Below are 19,176 nucleotides of genomic sequence, written 5' to 3'. Positions count from 1 at the left end.
GATTGCGTGAGAGTCTCATCAAAGCACTTGCTTAGATGCTTCCAAATGGCTGAAGCTGGGATGTGATGCAGCAAATGCAGATCTGTGAAGAGGAACAGCAGCCCTGGGTCTCCTCCTGTCTCTTGTGACGGGGCTGGATTTTTTACATTGCTCTGCAGCCTCTGTGTCAGGTATAAAATGGGCTGGGTCAGAATTTCATCGTAGCACTTCACACCTAGATCCCAAACTACACAAGATGAGAACGTTGTGCTAGTTCAGCCCCTTCAGTCTAAAATGCAGATTTGGTTCATCTCAGGAAGTCACTCAGTGGCAACGTGAGTGCCAAGGGCACCAGATACGTGTGTGGTTGTGGGGTTTTTTTTCCTTTCTTACTAGATAATGGTAAAAGACTTACTGAAAGAATGCTACAAACCATTCCACCTTTCCAGACTTGCACATATGTGTCACCCCAGGTACCACTGTGGCAGAGAAGTATTAAAACAGAGATCTGACTGGAGTTCTCTTCTATCAGTTCATCTCCTTTTTCTTCTCTTGCTCCTTTATCACTGTTTTGGGATTGAAAGGTGGTCTTGTTGCTTCTCTGCTATGAAAAAAAATAGATGTATACAGTGAGATACAGTTGCTGCCAGTCCTGTCATCCTGCAGGTGGGAAGTCACTGGGCATATTTAGTTTTCTGTCTTACTGGTGCATGTTCCTGCATCTTAAAGGGTTTATGAGAATATCATAGCTGTTCAGATGTTATTGGCCATCTGACCCCCTGCAGTACCGCTGCTTTCAGAGTCGTTCAGTTGGTTACAAATCCATTGGAGCTGTTTTCAATGCAACTGGGTTCCTACTTCTACAGCTTGAAAATAGAAAACAGAGATAAGAGGCAAGAGAATAAAATCATCCGAGTTGGTCAAGCTCAGCTTGCACAGTTCAAAAGAGCAAAGACTCTGCCTGCCACTGTCCTCGTCGGGGAGCAGCAGCCGTCCGCAGCTCTGCTTTCACGTCGCCAAGTGCAACAGAAAAGCTTTCTGCTGGAATAGAGGCATTAAACTCCCGTTGTCTCCGATGAGGGACAATCCCACTGTTTTCCCCCAGGAAACGTTCACCCAAACTTTGTTCAGTAAATCCTCAGGGGGCCGGAGAGACAGTGGAGCCTGGTGCTCAGAGGACAGGACTGTTCTTTGGTCTCTCAGAAATCTCTTTTTGAGGAAACATTCCCCAAAGGAACAATAGTTTCTGTTCTCTGAATTGCTGCTATGCCTATTGCAGCCCAGAGAACCACAGCAGTGTTACATGAAGTTTGATAATTAGTTGGTTCAGTCTTAAATGATTTTTTTTTTTTTTCTGCAGCATGAAATCTACCTTGTTGTTGTTGTTAGCTTTTCAGAGGGCCTCCAGTAAAGGAGAGAGGCACGCCACCCATAATAAATCAGTTACAAAAGCAATTGTACCTACTTGTGTTTGCAGATTGTCCATGAAATGACTGTGATTTCATCCAATTTAAACCCTGCTTTACTGTTTAGGGATTGTGTTTTTCCCGGATAATCCCATGTTAATGACTCTAGATCTCTATCTCTCTCGCCAATCATTTCCTTTCACTGAGCATCACAAAACCACAGCTAGGCAGAGCTTTGCTTGACCCAAGGGGGAGATGCTAGTGCCAGGGCGCAGATACCCCTTTAGCTTTGGGTACTTATGGTGCCAGGAGAGATTATATGGCTCTTGCTGATGGGAGGATGATGTCCTGCATGTCTCCCTGGCCAGGGGCTGCCACCTCCCAACATCTGGGCTGTACCTTTACTCTGGAGACATCACTGACCAGTTACCCCAGGACTCGCCCCTGGGAGCAGCTGATGGAGGAGTATCAAATAGCATTTTTTGCGATTTTTTGCGATGGCTCAGTGATAGCCAACTGCTGGCCAACTTGGGCAAAAATAGAAACCTGGCTGATCCAGGCAGTAGTGAACTGCAGTGTCTCTTGAAACAAATTTCGTGCTGGACACCAGGCAGGCTCTCTGTCACTGCTCGGGAGCAGAAGTACCTGCCGTCCCCACGCACCAGTTTCTCAGTATGCACGTATGCAAGTTTGCATGCGTGGGGTGGTGTCCGACCATCACTCTGGGTGCTCGTCTTGCCGAGGGGGGAGCATAGTGTAAACTCCACAGATGGGTTTTCATTTTAGAGCTATGAAATGGTGAGTGGTAGCCATGTCCTAGAAGACCGTGTTGCCCCTGTGCCTGTGAAAGAGCTGTAGGGGTTCAGCAAAGACTCGAGCTGGGAGGTGCTGGTGGTTTCGCAGGCACAGCTGTAGCAGGAGCACTGACAAAGGCTCCGTTTGCAGGGCAATCCAAACCCAGTTTTCATTAGCTGGGTGTTTACAGTCCAATATGCATCTCACTTCCTATATCAGAGATGTGTTCCTTTGTTGAATAGCTATTTCCTTCCATCAATTTTCCTTTTTTGTTATATTAAGAAAGGCAAAGCAGCAATGTGCTATATGAACATATATATGTGAACTGTTAAAATACAAGTCTTTTTTTGTAGCGCTTGCAGCATTCCCAGTGGGCCCCATTACTTGAATTAGGCTTTTTAAAGTAAAAATCAAAAAAACCCCCTACAGATGAACAAGCCTCAAACTGAAGTTTGATAAGTAATCATACCTTGCAGGCTACCAACTGCGTAAATAAGTAATGCCTGAAGATCCAAATGCATTTTAAAATGTCTTTTGGGTGTTTTTTTTTTGTTTGTTTGGTTTTTTTTTTAGGGAACGGGCAGTCAACACATCTCAGTCTGGGACACTTCAACTTACCGTGGGCAACCTGAAACCAGAGGAGACCTACACCTTCCGAGTGGTGGCATACAACGAGTGGGGACCAGGAGAGAGCTCGCAGCCTGTCAAGGTCGCCACACAGCCCGAGCGTGAGTGTGCACAGGAACGGGTGTGGGTGGCAGCAATAGCTGTAGTGATGAACTGCAGCTCTGCGGTTCTCGTAGTGCATTGGTTTAAGGTTTTGATGTAGCTCCTCTTGAAAAATAAGGCCCAGTCCTTATGCATGGTAAAGAAAACCTTTCCTCAGTTTGTAATGTTTCTTGCAGTCTTGCAGAGTGTCTAGCAGCTCATCAGCAGCCTATTGCTTGTTTGTGTTGTGACTTTGATGATTACACACCCCATCTTCTATTATGTGACAGCGTAAGTGGTATCAAAAGCTATGCTATGGTATATAAGGAGCTGGTTTTTTACAAGGAAACATGGCAAACTTACTGAAAGATACAAAAAATTCCCACTGTAGTAAACATTTTGGCTTATTGGTGTTTAAAAGCAAACATTTTCTGTTAGTTAATGTTTAGCAGTAAGTGCATTTTATAAATCTTTGGAGCAGGTGGAACCTTTCAGTAGACAGTTTTCTCTTTCTGTATGTCTCATTTTATTGTAAGTATTTGCATATGTCTGATCTTCAGAAAGAAGAGAAATTTCTTCTAGTTGGGTTTGTCCTATTGCAGTTTTTCTCACTTGGAAGATTCAAGAAAGGCTGTTGCAGAGACAGGATTGAAACATTATTAGAGCCCTTCCATGGCAAAATTCATTATTCAGAAGAATGGGCCGTAAATATGGGATTCGTATCTAGTTCTTGGCACAGAATTGGGTGCTGTGCCTCATACTGATGGGCACTGGTCTGTTTTGGCGCACCATAGGGGTGATGGTGGGATGCTGAGCTGCGTTATGCTCTGTCAGTAAGCCCCTGCCAGAATACTCTCACCTTCTGTAATAAGATGAGAAATCTAACGCTTAACAGAAGCGCAGAAACTGTTTTACGTTGTCACACGTTGCCATGTACAGAAATTTAAGTGAAAGGCAGTATTTGTCTGAAAACCCCTCATTGTGTGAAGGTAACAGCTGTGCTGGAAACCCCTGAAATACGTTTTCTTGATTCATTGCTGCAGGCGACTCGTTGCTGGGAGCAGGTAGAGGAGGCGGGAATGGCTCTCCACGGGCGGGTGGAGGAGAAGAGGAGCTTGGAAGCAAATCCTGTGATAAGGCAACTCTCTAGAGGTGGCTTTAGGTGGCTTTAGCTTTAGCTAAGCTGAGCCCCCAGAAAGGTGTGTGGTAAGGTCAGCGAGAACATGTGCGCTGTCCCCTAACCAGGCAAGGGATATTGTGAGCAAAGGGAGAAGGGACCTCTCAACTTACGTTATTCTGTGATCTTGTGTCTATAGCTTTGTTTATCACGAAACATGATTTTTACTCCCTGTCATCACTTCCCAGACCCCCAAGAGTAGTGTTGTTAGTGAAATATCACCCAAGACATGTAGCTTTCTGTTTTACTGGATTACCTTGCATTTTAGATACGTCTTCAATTCCTGCTCTGCTATTGCTCTGCCGCTTATTGCGCTTAGTTGTAGTTACGCAGCTGCTGTGTGCAAACATAAACAAGGTGGTATCCCAGCCCTTTTTGGAGAAATAATTCTTGAAAGTGAGTTTATGAATCTCAGCCTTTTGAAAGTAAGGTATTAAGTAACTAACCATCAGCATCATTTGTCTATTAATAATTGATGGCTGCTTAGACACACACACAAATGCACATACACATACTTCTATATATGTTTGTATTTTTAATATAGATATATTTATAGAAGTAAAATAACATTTCAGTCGGGAAAATGCCTTGCCCCTTGCAAAGCCCCAGTGAAAAGCAGGCACCGCTACCCCCTGCTGTTACCAGCTGAAGCTGCCACAGCGCGGAGTTACCGGCTCTGTTTAATGTGCAGTGTAGACATTTGGAATATCTTTCCTATTTAATAACTTCAAGATTTCTCTAAAGTGTCAAGTTTGAGCTTGGGGAAAATATTGCTTTCCATTTTTCTTTTTGCTTTTTACTGTTGACCAAATTATCTTATCATTTTGAAACAACTCTCTCTGGTCCTGGGAGGCAGTCAGCCTCTATGTGGCTGTCTTTTAGAACATGCTGTAACTATTGTACAATAAATTACATGGCTGCACATAAATTGAATTTCCACATTATTTGAAAATATCAGAAATATTATGCAATCTGGCATTGTTAAAGAAGAAAAAGCTGATGAAAAAGGACATCTGAAATTCATGTCTGTCAGTGCCGGTTTCTGAAAGTGCATACATTTGCTCAGTAATCAGTTTAAAAGATCAACAGAAAAAGTTCCAGCTTTTTGAAATAATCATCCAGAATATATGGGCTGGATTTATATGAAGCTTTTTGTCCCCAGATTAACACCCCCCCCTTTTTTTTTTTTAGTAAATTACAACCCCTTTTTCTCTGCCTTTATGGTATGTAATTTCACTACAGTTATTATCAGTCCAGATTTAAATCCCTGCCTGCTTAAGCCAAGTCTAATCTTTTCATACCACATGTGGAGACTTTGTGAGTTATTATTTTTGCTCCTCAAGACACTGTTAAAGCAGCTTGGTAGTAGAGAATAAAGAAATGCATCTATTCTCGCAAGGAGGATTGAAATTGTCTGTCTGAGCTTTGAAAGCTGTTCCCTGCTGTGGGACCAGCTCACTTCTTTTCACAGCCCTTATGAATTAAAACCAGTTTCCTAATAAATCTGTGACTCAGTGATGTGCGTATTAGCTGGTGAAAGAGAAGATGAATAGGAAGGCATGTTGCTGTGCCCCAAAGAAACTTGACGGCATCACTCCAGCCTCATAAAGTTGCCTCTTATCATCTCCCTTCCAGTGAAATCAATTTAGTGTGCACTGACATCTCAACTTCTACCCGAGCATCTTTAAGGGCTTTATAAGGAATAATTAAATTCTGTATCCTTCTGAGGTAGGGACATATTATTATATGTACTTAAGAGAAGCCCATCTGTGTCCCCATATGTCTACCCCCTCCTGTGCTGTACTGCAAGGACCAAATCTGTGCCTCTCTATGGTTGAGCTGTGCTCCCCACCCCAATGTCCTAAAAGTAGAAATTCGGAAGCAGAGGTAGAGATCTGGGGCGGATTTAGGTAGCGAGTGGGGCATTTGCAGCAGCTAGAGGGTGATCTTACTTGCATAGGAGATGTGGGTGGCTTTGGTCACCAAGATCCACACCTACCTAGATACTTTTGTAATTACTTTCAGTTCCCATTAGAGACTGTTGCATGTAACCTAAGAAATCAATCCCTTTGCCATTTCAGAATTCCATTTTTTGTGATTATGGTGGGGAAGCATTTATTTTTCTTTATTAGTGACTGGGTGCACATGAATTTTCTTGCTAAGACAACTAGTAGCAAAAACTACCATCAGTACTGTATTAAAGCAATTGCAGCAGAAGCTATACAAGTTTTTGGTTTTGATTGTTGTTTCTTTTTTTGCTACAAGTTTTTCAGTGGAGACAATATTCTTTGAAGTTATGCACAGGAAATGTTAAAGAGACATAGACAAAATTTCAACAGCGGTCTATTTTAACACACATTTCTTATACAAATGTCAAAACTGTATAGGAAATTAAAAGGCCATTAAAATTAATGCAATGAAATTTCACATGAAAAAGCAAGGGAGGGCAGGGATGTCTTTAAAGCCCACATAGATGACGATTTTATCAAGCAGTAATCTGTTCCATATATGTTGATCTGCACAAATTAAGTTTGCAGAATAAACATGTAATCAGAGTAATTGAATTTTCTGAAGACTTGTATCAGGCTCATCCATTTTAGACACCAATGCAGAGACGGTGCCAGACTGGCGAGGGTTCCCAAGCAGGGCCGGACCCTGCTGCTGTCGGATGCTGGGTATTTCAGAGGACGCTAGTGCCTCCTTTGCTTCCTACTCAGCTATTTTGCGTACCGGTTTCAGTCACAAGGATGCTAATGTTGTCTCTATCAATGATGCTAAATGATCTCATGATAGTCAGGGTGTTGCTGAAACGAGAGCCCTGGGAAGTGTTTGGGCAAGTTATCTATAAAACCTCCCCCAAGGTGGGCTTGATCAGGTTTTGGCAAACAGGGAGATGAGGATTCCCTTTCTCCAATGCACAATGGCCATGGATCTGGGCAAAGAAAGAGCTGAGCTTGTATTTAAGAAGTTGGGAGAGTTGGAGCTAAGGGTCTGTGGCTTTGGGTGGATTGTTGAAGCCTCTTGTTTTCTCCATCTCTACACTATAAATAATGTTGACAAAAGGTGATCTTTCCAGGTCCCTTCCCACCTGGGCTATTTGTCAAGTCCATGACTATTCCTCTCTCCGTCCTCACTCCCGGGTACAGGTCTATCTATGCTTCTTCAACAATATCCTTCATGGCAGGGATTATCCGTTCTGTCATGTAGCGATGTAAGAAAAATTAGTAATTTTTAACAGACCTGCAGCTAGTCCCGTCTAATGAGGGAGCCATGGGCTCTGTCAGGAGCCTTCTCTGCTGTAGCCCGTCCTGCATCGATCGGCTCTCACACTGATGAACTGAGGACACAGCACTCCTGCTCTCCATCCACCAGTTTACAACATTACATATATTATTTTAAAGTAAAAAAAAGTCTCAGTCTGAGACTGCATTCTCACCCTGCCAAATTTTGGGTTTACAAAACCATACCCAGAATAATGAAGGGCTGCTTTGGTTTTGGACAGTGTGCATTTTGCAAGGTGCAGGGGTATTTATGTATTTATATATATTGCATATATTTATCAGTATACAAAAGAGCCGAGGCAGGCAGAAACAGAAGTAATCCTGGTGTAGTGTCTCTGTAGTGAATTTTTCTTGTCATTTGATGAAAGGGTGAAGCAGTACTGAAAAATGTGTTCTGTGGAGTCATTAATATCATCCTCATTTGTGTGTATTCTTCCATAATGGCTCAGTAAAATACACCCTGGGGTAACTTTATGCCATTCTTACATGGTTCTTTAATTTTATGAGTAATTTATGTGGAGCTTTGTGGGGGGGAAGGTTTTCAATTGCTTTAAATTTTAATGAAACGTATCTTCCTTTCTAAAAGTTGGGCAGACATAAAGGAGAAGATGGTGGTGTCTTTTTTTCTGTCTGTCTTACGCTCCTGCTTTTGGGTTCCCAGGCACTTGTTTTTTCCCGGGCTTTTAAATTTTTTTGTCTTTTTCTTGAGAGAGAAGAGTTGCTTCAGTCTCAACTCTTGGAAGGTGCTTCAGTTTGCAGAAGGTTGCTGCAGGAGCAGGATGAGGTCCTGCTCTAGCCTGGTCATTAGGACACTGGTGGTGTCCCCAGCCCGGGTCTAGTTAATGGACCTGGCTCTAGTACCCTTAGTGCTCTCTTGTGCAGTGGAAAATATGAATTCAGATCACCTGGACACATCTGTGATATGAATTTTGTATTTTGTTTCCTGTGGTTTTGTTTTTACACCAGGTTTCATTTCAAATAAAGTAGAAATTTAGTTTATTTGGCGGGGAATCTGAACCATTTTCCCACGGCAAGCGATCGGCCTGCTCCCGTTCCCAGCTCCTGTACTCCCCATCCTCCTCTGCCACATTGGGGCTGGGTTTGTATGTGCTGCAGGGGCAGTCAGGCCAGCCTTTGCTTTTTAGGTATGTTTAAACTTGAATCAGGGCTGGCTAATAGAGGCTGTGAGCACTGATAATTGAGATTAAAGACCACCTCATGCTGTTTTATTGTTCAGACTCTAGCTAGCTTTAGTGCCATGGCCTTTTTTTTTTCTTTTTTCTTTCTATTTCCTATTGAATTTCTAGTTTTTCTTGTGGAACAAAATACAGTACCTTAAGCCAAATTCAGTGACTCCACCTGCACTTAGCTGCTGCATATGTAGTTCCCTGTGTGTCATGGGGAGGCTGATTAAGACTTTTGTAAAGGGCATCTGCAATAAGGAGACAGAAGGAGGGATCAAATAAGAGAAAAATGAAAATTTATATTGTACTGCTTCCTAGAGACTTTTGAAAAAAGTTGCAAAGAGGAGGAGAGGAAAACATTCCACACGTCTATCTTGAAGCTTAGATTGATTCTCACCTCCCAGTTAAGCAGCAAAAAAAATGACCAGGTGAGTCAGTTCTTCTGTTATATCTGTAAAACCTGCCATGGTTAGATTCTTAAAGATATTTACTCAGTTGAAAAATCTCCATTTTCCCCAACTTGTCTTCATCTCTGAGTGTTTTTCCACCCTGCATCTCTCTGTGGCGGTGCCACCCCGTTGCCTTCTTGCCCTAGCTCTGTCCCTCCTGCACCCATGTGCCTCTGAAGCTGTAAAGGAACCTGATGAAATACTTATTTAATTCTGACCGATCGATAGTGCTAACTCCCAGAGGCTCTCTGGAGTTGAAGCTTCCAGCTGGCTCATGCAACATGTGTTTCATTCCTGTACATCATCATCCCTTTGTTTCTAAAATGGACATATTGGTGAAGACATGCTGGCATTTTAATCCTTTGAAAACATCATGCAAGCTCTTCTTTGAGTTAGGAGGGCAGATTCTGGATCATTAATAGCGGGAGAATAGACTTAAGAATTAAAATGAAAACTAAATCAAACCCAGAAAGTAAAATTGTTCATTTTCATATTGTCTTAAGTTCAATTTGAAGAACCACAATTTTCTTGCTGTTTATAATTCGTCTTAATTAACTGAAATAATGCAGTCAAAATCTTCTTTAGGGGGTTTTGTTTGGTTGATCTTTTTTTTTCTGACAGGCTCTTCTGCCTCCTTTGAAGAGTGTCAGTCTCATTAGAAAGTTGCGTTGCTATATGAAATATTGTAACTAAAACTGAATTCAAATGCCTTTGCATCTCCTTTATGAGACCATCTTAAGTCTTGGTGTCCCCTGTCGTACCGAGGAAGAAACCCAGTAGATGAGGAATACATGTTGTATCAGATGTCTTATGAGGAGCGGCTGAGGGAACTGGGGTTGTTTAGTCTGGAGAAGAGGAGGCTGAGGGGAGACCTTATCGCGCTCTACAACTACCTGAAAGGGGGTTGTGGCGACAAGGGTGTTGGTCTCTTCTCCCAAGTAACTAGTGATAGGACAAGAGGAAATGGCCTCAGGTTGCTCCAGGGGAGGTTTAGATTGGATATTAGGAAAAATTTCTTCACCGAGAGAGTGGTCAGGCATTGGAACAGGCTGCCCAGGGGGGTGGTGGAGTCGCCATCTCTGGAAGTGTTCAAAAAACGTGTGGATGTGGCGCTTCAGGACATGGTTTAGGGGACATGGTGGTGCTGGATTAATGGTTGGACTTGATGATCTTGAAGGTCCTTTCCAACCTAGTGATTCTGTGATTCTGTGATTCTATGTATATACTGAATCCTTCCTATTGCAATTGTGAGTAGGTATCTCCGTGGCTTCACACTTAGGGCAGAATTGCTGGTACAGTCAATACTTGGCAAATCAGTGCCAGTCTCAAGTTGTTTTCCTTCCGATTACTGAGCTTGTCACTGTACCAGAAACACTTTATCTTCTAAGACATATACTAATCTTTTTATACCTTCTGGAAAAGAAAATTATAAAAAAAATCCTTTGGCTTTGGTAGGTTTGAAAATACCTCTGAACCTCATCATTTGACAGCCGGCTGAACATGATCCGGCAGTGTGCCCAGGTGGCCAAGGCAGCCAACAGCGTCCTGGCCTGTATCAGCACTGGTGTGGCCAGCAGGAGCAGGGCAGGGATCGTGCACCTGGACTCGGCACTGGTGAGGCCGCACCTCGAATACTGTGTTCAGTGTTGGGCCCCTCACTCCAAGAAGGACGTTGAGGTACTGGAGCGTGTCCAGAGAAGGGCAACAAAGCTGGGGAGGGATCTGGAGAACAAGTCTTAACGAGGAGCGGCTGAGGGAACTGGGGGTGTTCAGTCTGGAGAAGAGGAGGCTGAGGGGAGCCCTCATCGCTCTCTACAACTACCTGCAAGGGGGTCGTGGTGAGGTGGGTGTTGGTCTCTTCTCCCAAGTAACCAGTGATAGGACGAGAGGAAATGGCCTCAAGTTGTGCCAGAGGAGGTTTAGACTGAATAGTAGGAAAAATTTCTTCACCGAGAGAGTGGTCAAGCATTGGAACAGGCTGCCCAGGGAGGTCGTGGAGTCGCCATCTCTGGAAGTGTTCAAAAAACATGTGGATGTGGTGCTTCAGGACATGGTTTAGGGGATATGGTGGCATTGGGTTAATGGTTGGACTTGATGATCTTGAAGCTCCTTTCCAACCTTAGTGATTCTGTGATTCTTGAGAGGTTTTGAGATGTTCTTTAAGAGGTCTCTGAAAGTCCCAGCATCAGCTACCGCATCCTCAGTGAAAATTATAACAGAAGCAGCAAAAGCAGTTGTGTTTTATTATCTTGTCCTCCAGAGGAGTTGGCTGAGTGAGATTCTGAGAATGATCCAGTCCTGTTTCCCACTATAAACCCCCTGCTCAGCTGTAGACCTTGCTTTTGCTGCGGTCTTGCTGCCTCTGCCCTGGAGCTGCCCTGCAACACGCAGGGAAGACGAGCCTTGGCAAGACATCTGTGCTGCATGTCCTGCTACAGAGAGCCACTTTTTGTATGGTGAGGATTCTTACAGATATTTCCCAGGGGTTTTAAGTAGTGTTAAATTAAAGATTTTTTCCTTTTGTTTTTAATAGATTTTCTCACGATAGTCTCTGCCCATTTTTCATAAACTTAAAATTTACTTGTGAAAGACTAGTGACGGGGTTTTTTATTAAAAACATTTCTCTTTATGTTTACTACTTCTTTAAAACTATTTTGTGTTTTTCATTCATTCATTTTTCTTTAAATATAGGTTGAGGATAGCAAGGGTAGATGGAGTCTAGTGTATGTTGATGTACAGTGAAAACCATTCTTGATTGCTTTCCTTTTTCCGCTTTAATGAATCAATATATTTCATTCTGTCATCCAGTATGTAAAACTTGTTTAAAGCTTACACTAAAATAAGTGAAAGTAATTTAAAAATTATTTAGAAAATAAATATTTTGGTTTGAAAATGTCATTCCTGGGTGTTTCAGCATTATGGAATTATTTTGCTTCATTTTTCCCACTAAGCAAAATTTGTCACTGTTTTTTCCAAATGTTTTGATGTCTGTGAAGGCTGTGTTTACCAGAATTAATCTGCTTCAGTGAAAATATTCCAAATGCTCTAAATGAAAAGAGGAATTTTCAATTTCTGAGGTTCATCTACGCGGCACACTCCTGCCTTTTAGTGCTTCATGGAGGTGGTTGATATGAAGAATTCAGTGCTTGTCGCCTAATCATTTCTTTTTATAAATAATAACCTTCTCTGGCTACAAAAATGTTGCAATTCTGCTCCAGGTTTGCTGAGATGCAAAAGCACCATCATGCCAAGTAAAATACTTCACTTTGACTGATTTGCCGAGACGGAGCAGAAAATTAAAGCCACTTTTATCTGAAAAAAATAAAAATGCAGAGCAGATGAGCGTATCTTAATCACCTATGCAAATCAAGGCATTGGACAATTTGCATGAAATCTCCATATTTGTAGGTCCCTGATGCCAACAGTAATGCAGTGGCACAGTGGCTCTGCCTGGATCCCCCTCAACCAGGAGAGGTGTAGGACAGACGGACCACCCTTGGCACCCCTTACCCTGCATGCAGAGAAGATGGCAGCTTGGGGGTCTGGGTGAGCACTGAGAGGCAGTTGATGGTGATGAAGTTGTTGCCTTGCCAATATGGAATACATTGCAGTTGGAAGCTCTTTTGCACTAGGGTCCATTTCCTTCGTCCTTACGTCCCTCAAGGGAGCGTTTTGATGCTGCAGTCCTCGGGCAGTGTGACCATCCTTTCCACTCACTGCTGATGAGACACAGGGGAGTGTCTCACCAACCAGATTTGGCACTTAGCTTTGGCACTTTCTGATCTTTCTCTGGACAAGAGCATTGGCATGTCACTTTGCTGAGATTCATCCAAAAATCTCTGCTGAGCTGCAGACCACTGGGATGTGCTTGTCTCCCTACAGCTTTCCTAAAACAATGGCAATTGGGGCAGTGGTAATGAGCTGGAAATGAAATAAACTTCACTGAGCCTGATCTGGGCACTGGGAGGAGTCCTGCTCAGTGCCTCCACCTGATCCGATGCCACCAAATTTTACTGAATGGCGGTACAAAACTCTGCTCAAACCTTTTGACGACAAACAAAGCTATGTCTATAGAGAGACAGGTTTTATTTGTAGGACAGCCATGTCTAGAGAACTAAATTATGATCGAGGCAATTTGTGCTATGATTTTTACAAATTTCAATGGAAGGACTAGACCTGGGACAGAAGACAGACTCTTGAACCTCTGCAGTTGAGTGAAGGAGTTGCACTCCAGCCTACTTCTCCTGGGAAGTGACAAATCATTTAAACAATTCAGGTCCATTGGCCCCTTGTATATTGGTTGTCTCTGTGGGATATCTGAGCCCATCACTTTGTCACAGAGGTGTTTGATTAACCATCCCGTTCATCCCTCATCAGGGACCCGGGTGCTGCCATCACCGATCCCGTTTTATGAGGGGTTAGGAGGGTATGAGGTGCTGAGTTGTAATTGCTCTGGTCCTCTGCAGGAGCAGTAGTACAGCAGCATGAGAAGGAGAAGGTCGAAGAGAAGATATCCTATAAAACAGGCTGCTGCCGAGCACTTCTACAATAGCTGTGGATGTGGGAATTGAAATTCTGTCTCAGTTCCATTTGACATGCATTCATCTTTGTTTTATCTGGACCTTTCTTCCTACCCCAGAAATCTTGCAATATAAATAGGTAAGATAAAGAATGGGTAGGAGATATATTATTATGCCATTTTATGGGAAGGAAATTGAAGCATAAAAGCATTAAATTATTTATCCAAACTCCCTCTGGAAGTCTGAGCCAGAGCCAGGATTGCTGTAACCTTTCTATGCACTGTTTCTCAAAATAAAAGGTTGAATTTCTGTCCCTATTGAAGTCAATAGGAGTTGCTTTTTAGTTCTGCGAATGCTATCATTTCACGTAAGTGCATAGCAGGGCCTCCAGCCATTGTAAATGCTCTTCCATTCAGAAAGGTTTTCCTTCCATTTTTCAGACCTCAAACAAATGCAGGGCATGTTTGAACACCCAGAAGCAGATGGATTTTGTAAAAAAAGCTTGTTTTCGAAGTGAATTTATCTCACTGATGGCAGACTATTTCTTTGTTGATGACATTATTTTACTGTTTGTGTTTGCACCCCATATTTGCTTTCAAATAGCTCATTGACATTAGTGAAATCTTAATAAATTTTGATTCACAGAGAGATTTTAGCCCCAGTGCAAATTGTTACAATAGACTACTTCTTCCTCTATCCACAGTCTTGTGGCTTTCCTGCCACAAATACAGCCTTGAATCAGTATCCTGTAATAATTATAGTAGGAAACCATTTAAAATACTGTTCTGAGTTTAGTAGCAGGGCTAACAGGTTGGTTGGTTACAGCGCTTCACTTCCTAGAACTGTGTGCTGTGATACATGCTGAAATGTTTGAAAGTCAGGCAAAATAAGTATGGGAGTGGAAATGCTGGGTGCCAAAGATACTTTTAAAAGTTTCTTAATTAAGAGCCTATGTTGAGCTGCTTCTGCCGCCTCTGCTTTACACATTTCTGGTCAAGGTTTTATTTGTCAAGAAGATAACACCATACTCCTACCTGCCTCTTGTTCCAAACTTTCTAGAATTTGTATTGTGGTATTGTGCCTCCCCCCGAGGCCTGGAGCCTCTGCCCCTCCACAGCGGGAGGATGGAGGAGGACCTATTTCCAAACCTCCCCAGCTAAAGGCAGGTCTAAGGACACGCTTTCCCTTCGCTGCAGAGTTCGGAGCTGAGCCATCTCCATGACATCACTTGGTGATACCATCCCTGGTTCCTTAGCAAATCGAGGAATATTAGATTCATGCATCCATCTGTGGTGTGCAGCTGGGCACCACGTGAAGAGTTAAAGGGGAAACTAATGAAAACCAGAAGACTGTGAAAATATGAATGACAGCTACTTCCAAAAGTGGACTGCAACTCCAGCTCTTGTGGATAGCACTGGAGGCATCCGGGGCAGTCCTGCCAAACAACTGTCATGTCTTCAGAGCGTGTCTGGCGCGGGGAAGCAGGTTTCGCCGTGTTAATAATTACACTGCCTGCAGACTTTCTGAAGTTGCATCTTTCTGTGCAGCATGGAACCAGATTTAATGAAATGTTGTTAACACTGTTAACTACAGAAGGGGAGGGGAGGAATCAAAGGCGCAATCAAAGCATGTACTCCATTATCAATAACTGCAAGTGGCTTCATAAATGTTTTATGTTTGAAACGTTTTCAGTGCAGATGAGCAGAGAACCAGCTGTTTAAACGAAAAGTGAAATGTAATAGCAAGAACATTTTAATCATGGCATCTCATTATAGAGAAGAATGAATCACTACGAAAAATGTTTTTAAAAAGCAGCTTTCATGATGGAGATGGCTAGCCTGACACAGAGATGGAGACCAAGGAAGCCTAACCCAGAATTAACAGGCATATTCCTTTTAAAACATTGCGTTGCGATAAGTGGTTTTGTTACCTTGTGAAAGCATGGTGGTGGTACGTGCTCAGTGGTGTGTGCTCTCTCCTGGGATGGTTTAATGCAAAGATGTAATGCTGTCTTCTACCTGAAAGGATTCAGAATATGAATGCCTTGAATGGCACACGTGGTGCAGTAGCATCGTGGCCATTAGGTGGGAGGTTGGTTTGGACTATAGGCAGCAAAAGTCCCAAAAAACCCCTGGGACCAGAAGGAGAGAGAAAAGAAGTAGGACCGTGATCCTTTCACCCATTATTTGAGCTTTCTTGTCCAAAGGCTGCCGTGCATCATTCTGCATTGATACACCTTAGACCCCAAGGCTGGAGGCCATCAGTAACTCTGAAAGAAGGTCAGTGCCTTGAGCTCAAGGCAATGGTCTTGGAGTAACTAACTCTTTACATGCCAGAGCTGCACTCAAGGAATTCAGATGCTCCTCTCCCTGGTCTGCAGCGGGGCTTTGGTATGAGCCAGATTCCCACCGGTGCAGAAGGCAGAGCTTCAGAAGCATAAAGATGTCAGATTTGAGGGAGATACTTAGGCAATCGCCAAGCAATTTTTGATGTAATTGCCTACATTCCTATTTTAGGCACTTGTATCGTTCTTGTGTCTTATTAACTATTATTATCAAAAGTTTAAGTGAACAGTAGCAAAGAGAAAAATCTGTGTGTAAGAGCAGTGAAGGCTCATGAGAATAGAAATTGTGTTCCTGCAGGTTTTGAGGAGCAGTTGCTTATACAGACATCTGGTTTTATGCAACTGAAAAGGAGCAGGGTCAACAGCGGAGTCTCTCATTAAGGAAATGGTTTCACTGGCATAGAGGTGCCAGCCCTTTCAACTCCTACAACAATTCAAACTTGCAGGGTTGCTAGAGGTCTTAAAGCCCTCATACCCTACAAGTGGCCAGGTCTTCCCAGCAGCTATTGGCCACCTCAATCTGTGAAGCCTTCTTGCTGAGCTCTTCCGGATCTGCTGACCCTAAAGACAAGCTACATTGACTCAGCTTGTGCCATCATGGCCCAGAGGTATGAATCTGAGTGTCATTTCTCCTGCCAGAGGCTCCTAGGGTGCCCCATGTGTGTGGTGCTTCAGCAGCCAGGACAGGACATGGATGTGCAGCACTCCAACTCTGGAAGACAGAGGGAGGGAACGCGTTCCGGACACTCTCTGGAGCCACTTCACCTATTGCCAACTGCATGTGGCCTCTTTGGGTTTATATGAACTAATGGCAGGAGGTTAGCTCCCAAAATAGCCCATAGTCTGTAAGATTTGAGAACTGCTGGAAGATTAAAAGCAAGACATACCATTTTTGTGGAGGACAACCCTCTTTGCTGGGGCCAGCTCAGATTACAGAATCACGCAGAATCACAGAATCATTAAAGGTCAGAAAGGACCTTCAAGATCATCAAGTCCAACCATCAACCCAACACCACCATGCCTCTAAACCATGTCCTGAAGCACCACATCCACACATGTTTTGAATACTTCCAGAGATGCTGACTCCACCACCCCCCTGGGCATCCTGTTCCAATGCCTGACCACTCTCTTGGTGAAGAAATTTTTCCTAATATCCAATCTAAACCTCCCCTGGTGCAACTTGAGGCCATTTCCTCTCATCCTATCACTGGTTACTTGGGAGAAGAGGCCAACACCCACCTCACCACGACCCCCTTGCAGGTAGTTGTAGAGAGCGATGAGGGCTCCCCTCAGCCTCCTCTTCTCCAGACTGAACAACCCCAATTCCCTCAGCCGCTCCTCGTTAAGACTTGTGCTCCAGACCCCTCACCAGCTCCGTTGCCCTTCTCTGGACACGCTCCAGCACCTTAATGTCCTTCTTGTAGTGAGGGGCCCAAAACTGAACACAGGATTCGAGGTGCGGCCTCACCAGTGCTGAGTCTATGGGCAAGATCCCTGCCCTGCTCCTGCTGGCCACACTATTTCTGATACAGGCCAGGATGCTGTTGGCCGCCTTGGCCACCTGGGCACACTGCTGGCTCATGTTCAGCCGGCTGCCAACCAGCACCCCCAGGTCCTTTTCCACTGGGCAGCTCTCCAGCCACTCCTCCCCAAGCCTGTAGCGTTGTGTGGGGTTGTTGTGACCCAAGTGCAGGACCTGGCACTTGGCCTTGTTAAATCCCATACAATTGACCTTGGCCCAGTGATGCAGCCTGTCCAGATCCCTCTGCAGAGCCTTCCTGCCCTTGAGCAGATCAACACTCCCACCCAACTTGATGTCATCTGCAAACTTACTGAGAGAGCACTCAAGACACACAAGAGTCCTGCTCTTCAATGAATATGTTAAGAACACAGGTACTTATTTCTGCAATAATGTGTCCCCAGCACCTAAAATCAAGGTATACATCAGGTGCCCATGGTAAGTATCATCTTTCAGCCCTGAGAACGTTGGCTTTGGGGGCAGTGTGAGGCACATTTTTACAGCACAGGGGGGGTACAGCTATTCACCCTGGTGATACAAGGTCAGCCACCCTGACAGCGACCATTAGCAATAACAGAAAGGCAGCTAATCCATATTTCTAAAATCAGCATTGAAAAAAAAAAAAGGTAAAGCATTCAACCATTTCTGGCTTTGGGCCTGATTGCCTTTATGGTTATTGAATAGGAGTAATTCCACCAAATAAGCCCAAAACCGGCAGTTGGGAGCAGCATCAAACTCTTTGCAAGCAGTTGTTGTAGCTTGCATTTACAAAACAGTCTGAGGCGCAGAACCAATCTTTTATGGGAGCGGAAGGGCATTCTCAAAGGAATGGTATTTTTTGGAATATATTGAAGCATTATGTGGAGCCCATGGTAAAAGAAAATGCATCAGTCATCTGCCTGCCCTCTTTCCGTTATCCTTTTTTCTTCAAGAAAGGATGCTGTTAGTTGTAAAGACTGACTTTAGAAGAAACATGATTTAACATCTTGTTTTAATGGAATGTAAAGCAGTTCTAGAGCCTCTCTGCTATTTAGAAAAAGAAGAATTTAGGAAAAGATTTAAAACTTGATGCCAATTTTCATGAGATTATTATTTGACAGAAGGGATCAGGAGAGATTATTAAATGCTTTGTGTGTGCTGAAAGTACTGAGACCATAAGCACATTAGAGTGCCTGTTGGAAATACTGGAATAGAATGAAAAGGGAAGTTGGGTGAAGGAAGGAAAAATATTTTAAATGTACCTATGCTGCCTCTAAACCTGAAATTACTTGTGATCAAAGGCTATCTGTATCTTGTTGATGACATTCCTGGGTGCCTTCCTCTGATGCCCAGCTCTGCCATCCCTGCTCTGCAGCAGAGGGACGGATCCATGGAGCACAGGGTCAGGCGCTCTTCGGCTATCGCTGCTCACCGCACGCTTACAGATTTACGAGAGAGAGCTGTCAGTGTGAAACTGCCTTGTAATGGGGATGTAACTTTGCGGAAAGCATGTTCTAGGAGCTGTAATTCTGTTATCTGCCAGTTGCACAATAGCTTCTGAGTTTGTTTTATGCCACAGCACACTCCCTGTTGAAAGTAAAAAGGTACTATTTGGTGTTGAAGATTTTTCAGAAATAAGCTTCTGTTTGATCTTTACATTTTTCCCATTTTTCCCACAATTATTCTTCTTTTTTTCTTCCAATTTTGCTCGAGTTCAAGATGAAGGCACAGATAAACTATGGAGAGCCTCTTCTCCAAACTTCGGTTGTCGATGGGGTTAGGTCCAGGGGAGACATGCAGGGAGTGATTTTCTGGTGCTGCTGGTAGTTATAGGA

The 19,176-nt window shown here is 43.6% G+C and overlaps 1 protein-coding gene across 1 annotated transcript in view; it reads left to right on the top strand.

The window, feature by feature from the left end:
• Positions 1-19,176, top strand: part of DCC (DCC netrin 1 receptor) — a 593,712-nt gene that overhangs the window by 420,161 nt on the left and 154,375 nt on the right. The window contains 1 exon segment of the mRNA XM_082013714.1: positions 2,754-2,908. Within this exon segment, the coding sequence (XP_081869840.1) occupies positions 2,754-2,908 (155 nt within the window).

Source organism: Phaethon aethereus, assembly GCF_964289735.1.
Source record: "Phaethon aethereus genome assembly, chromosome: Z".
Taxonomy (NCBI): Eukaryota; Metazoa; Chordata; class Aves; order Phaethontiformes; family Phaethontidae; genus Phaethon; species Phaethon aethereus.
This window is presented reverse-complemented; position numbering and strand designations above follow the sequence as displayed.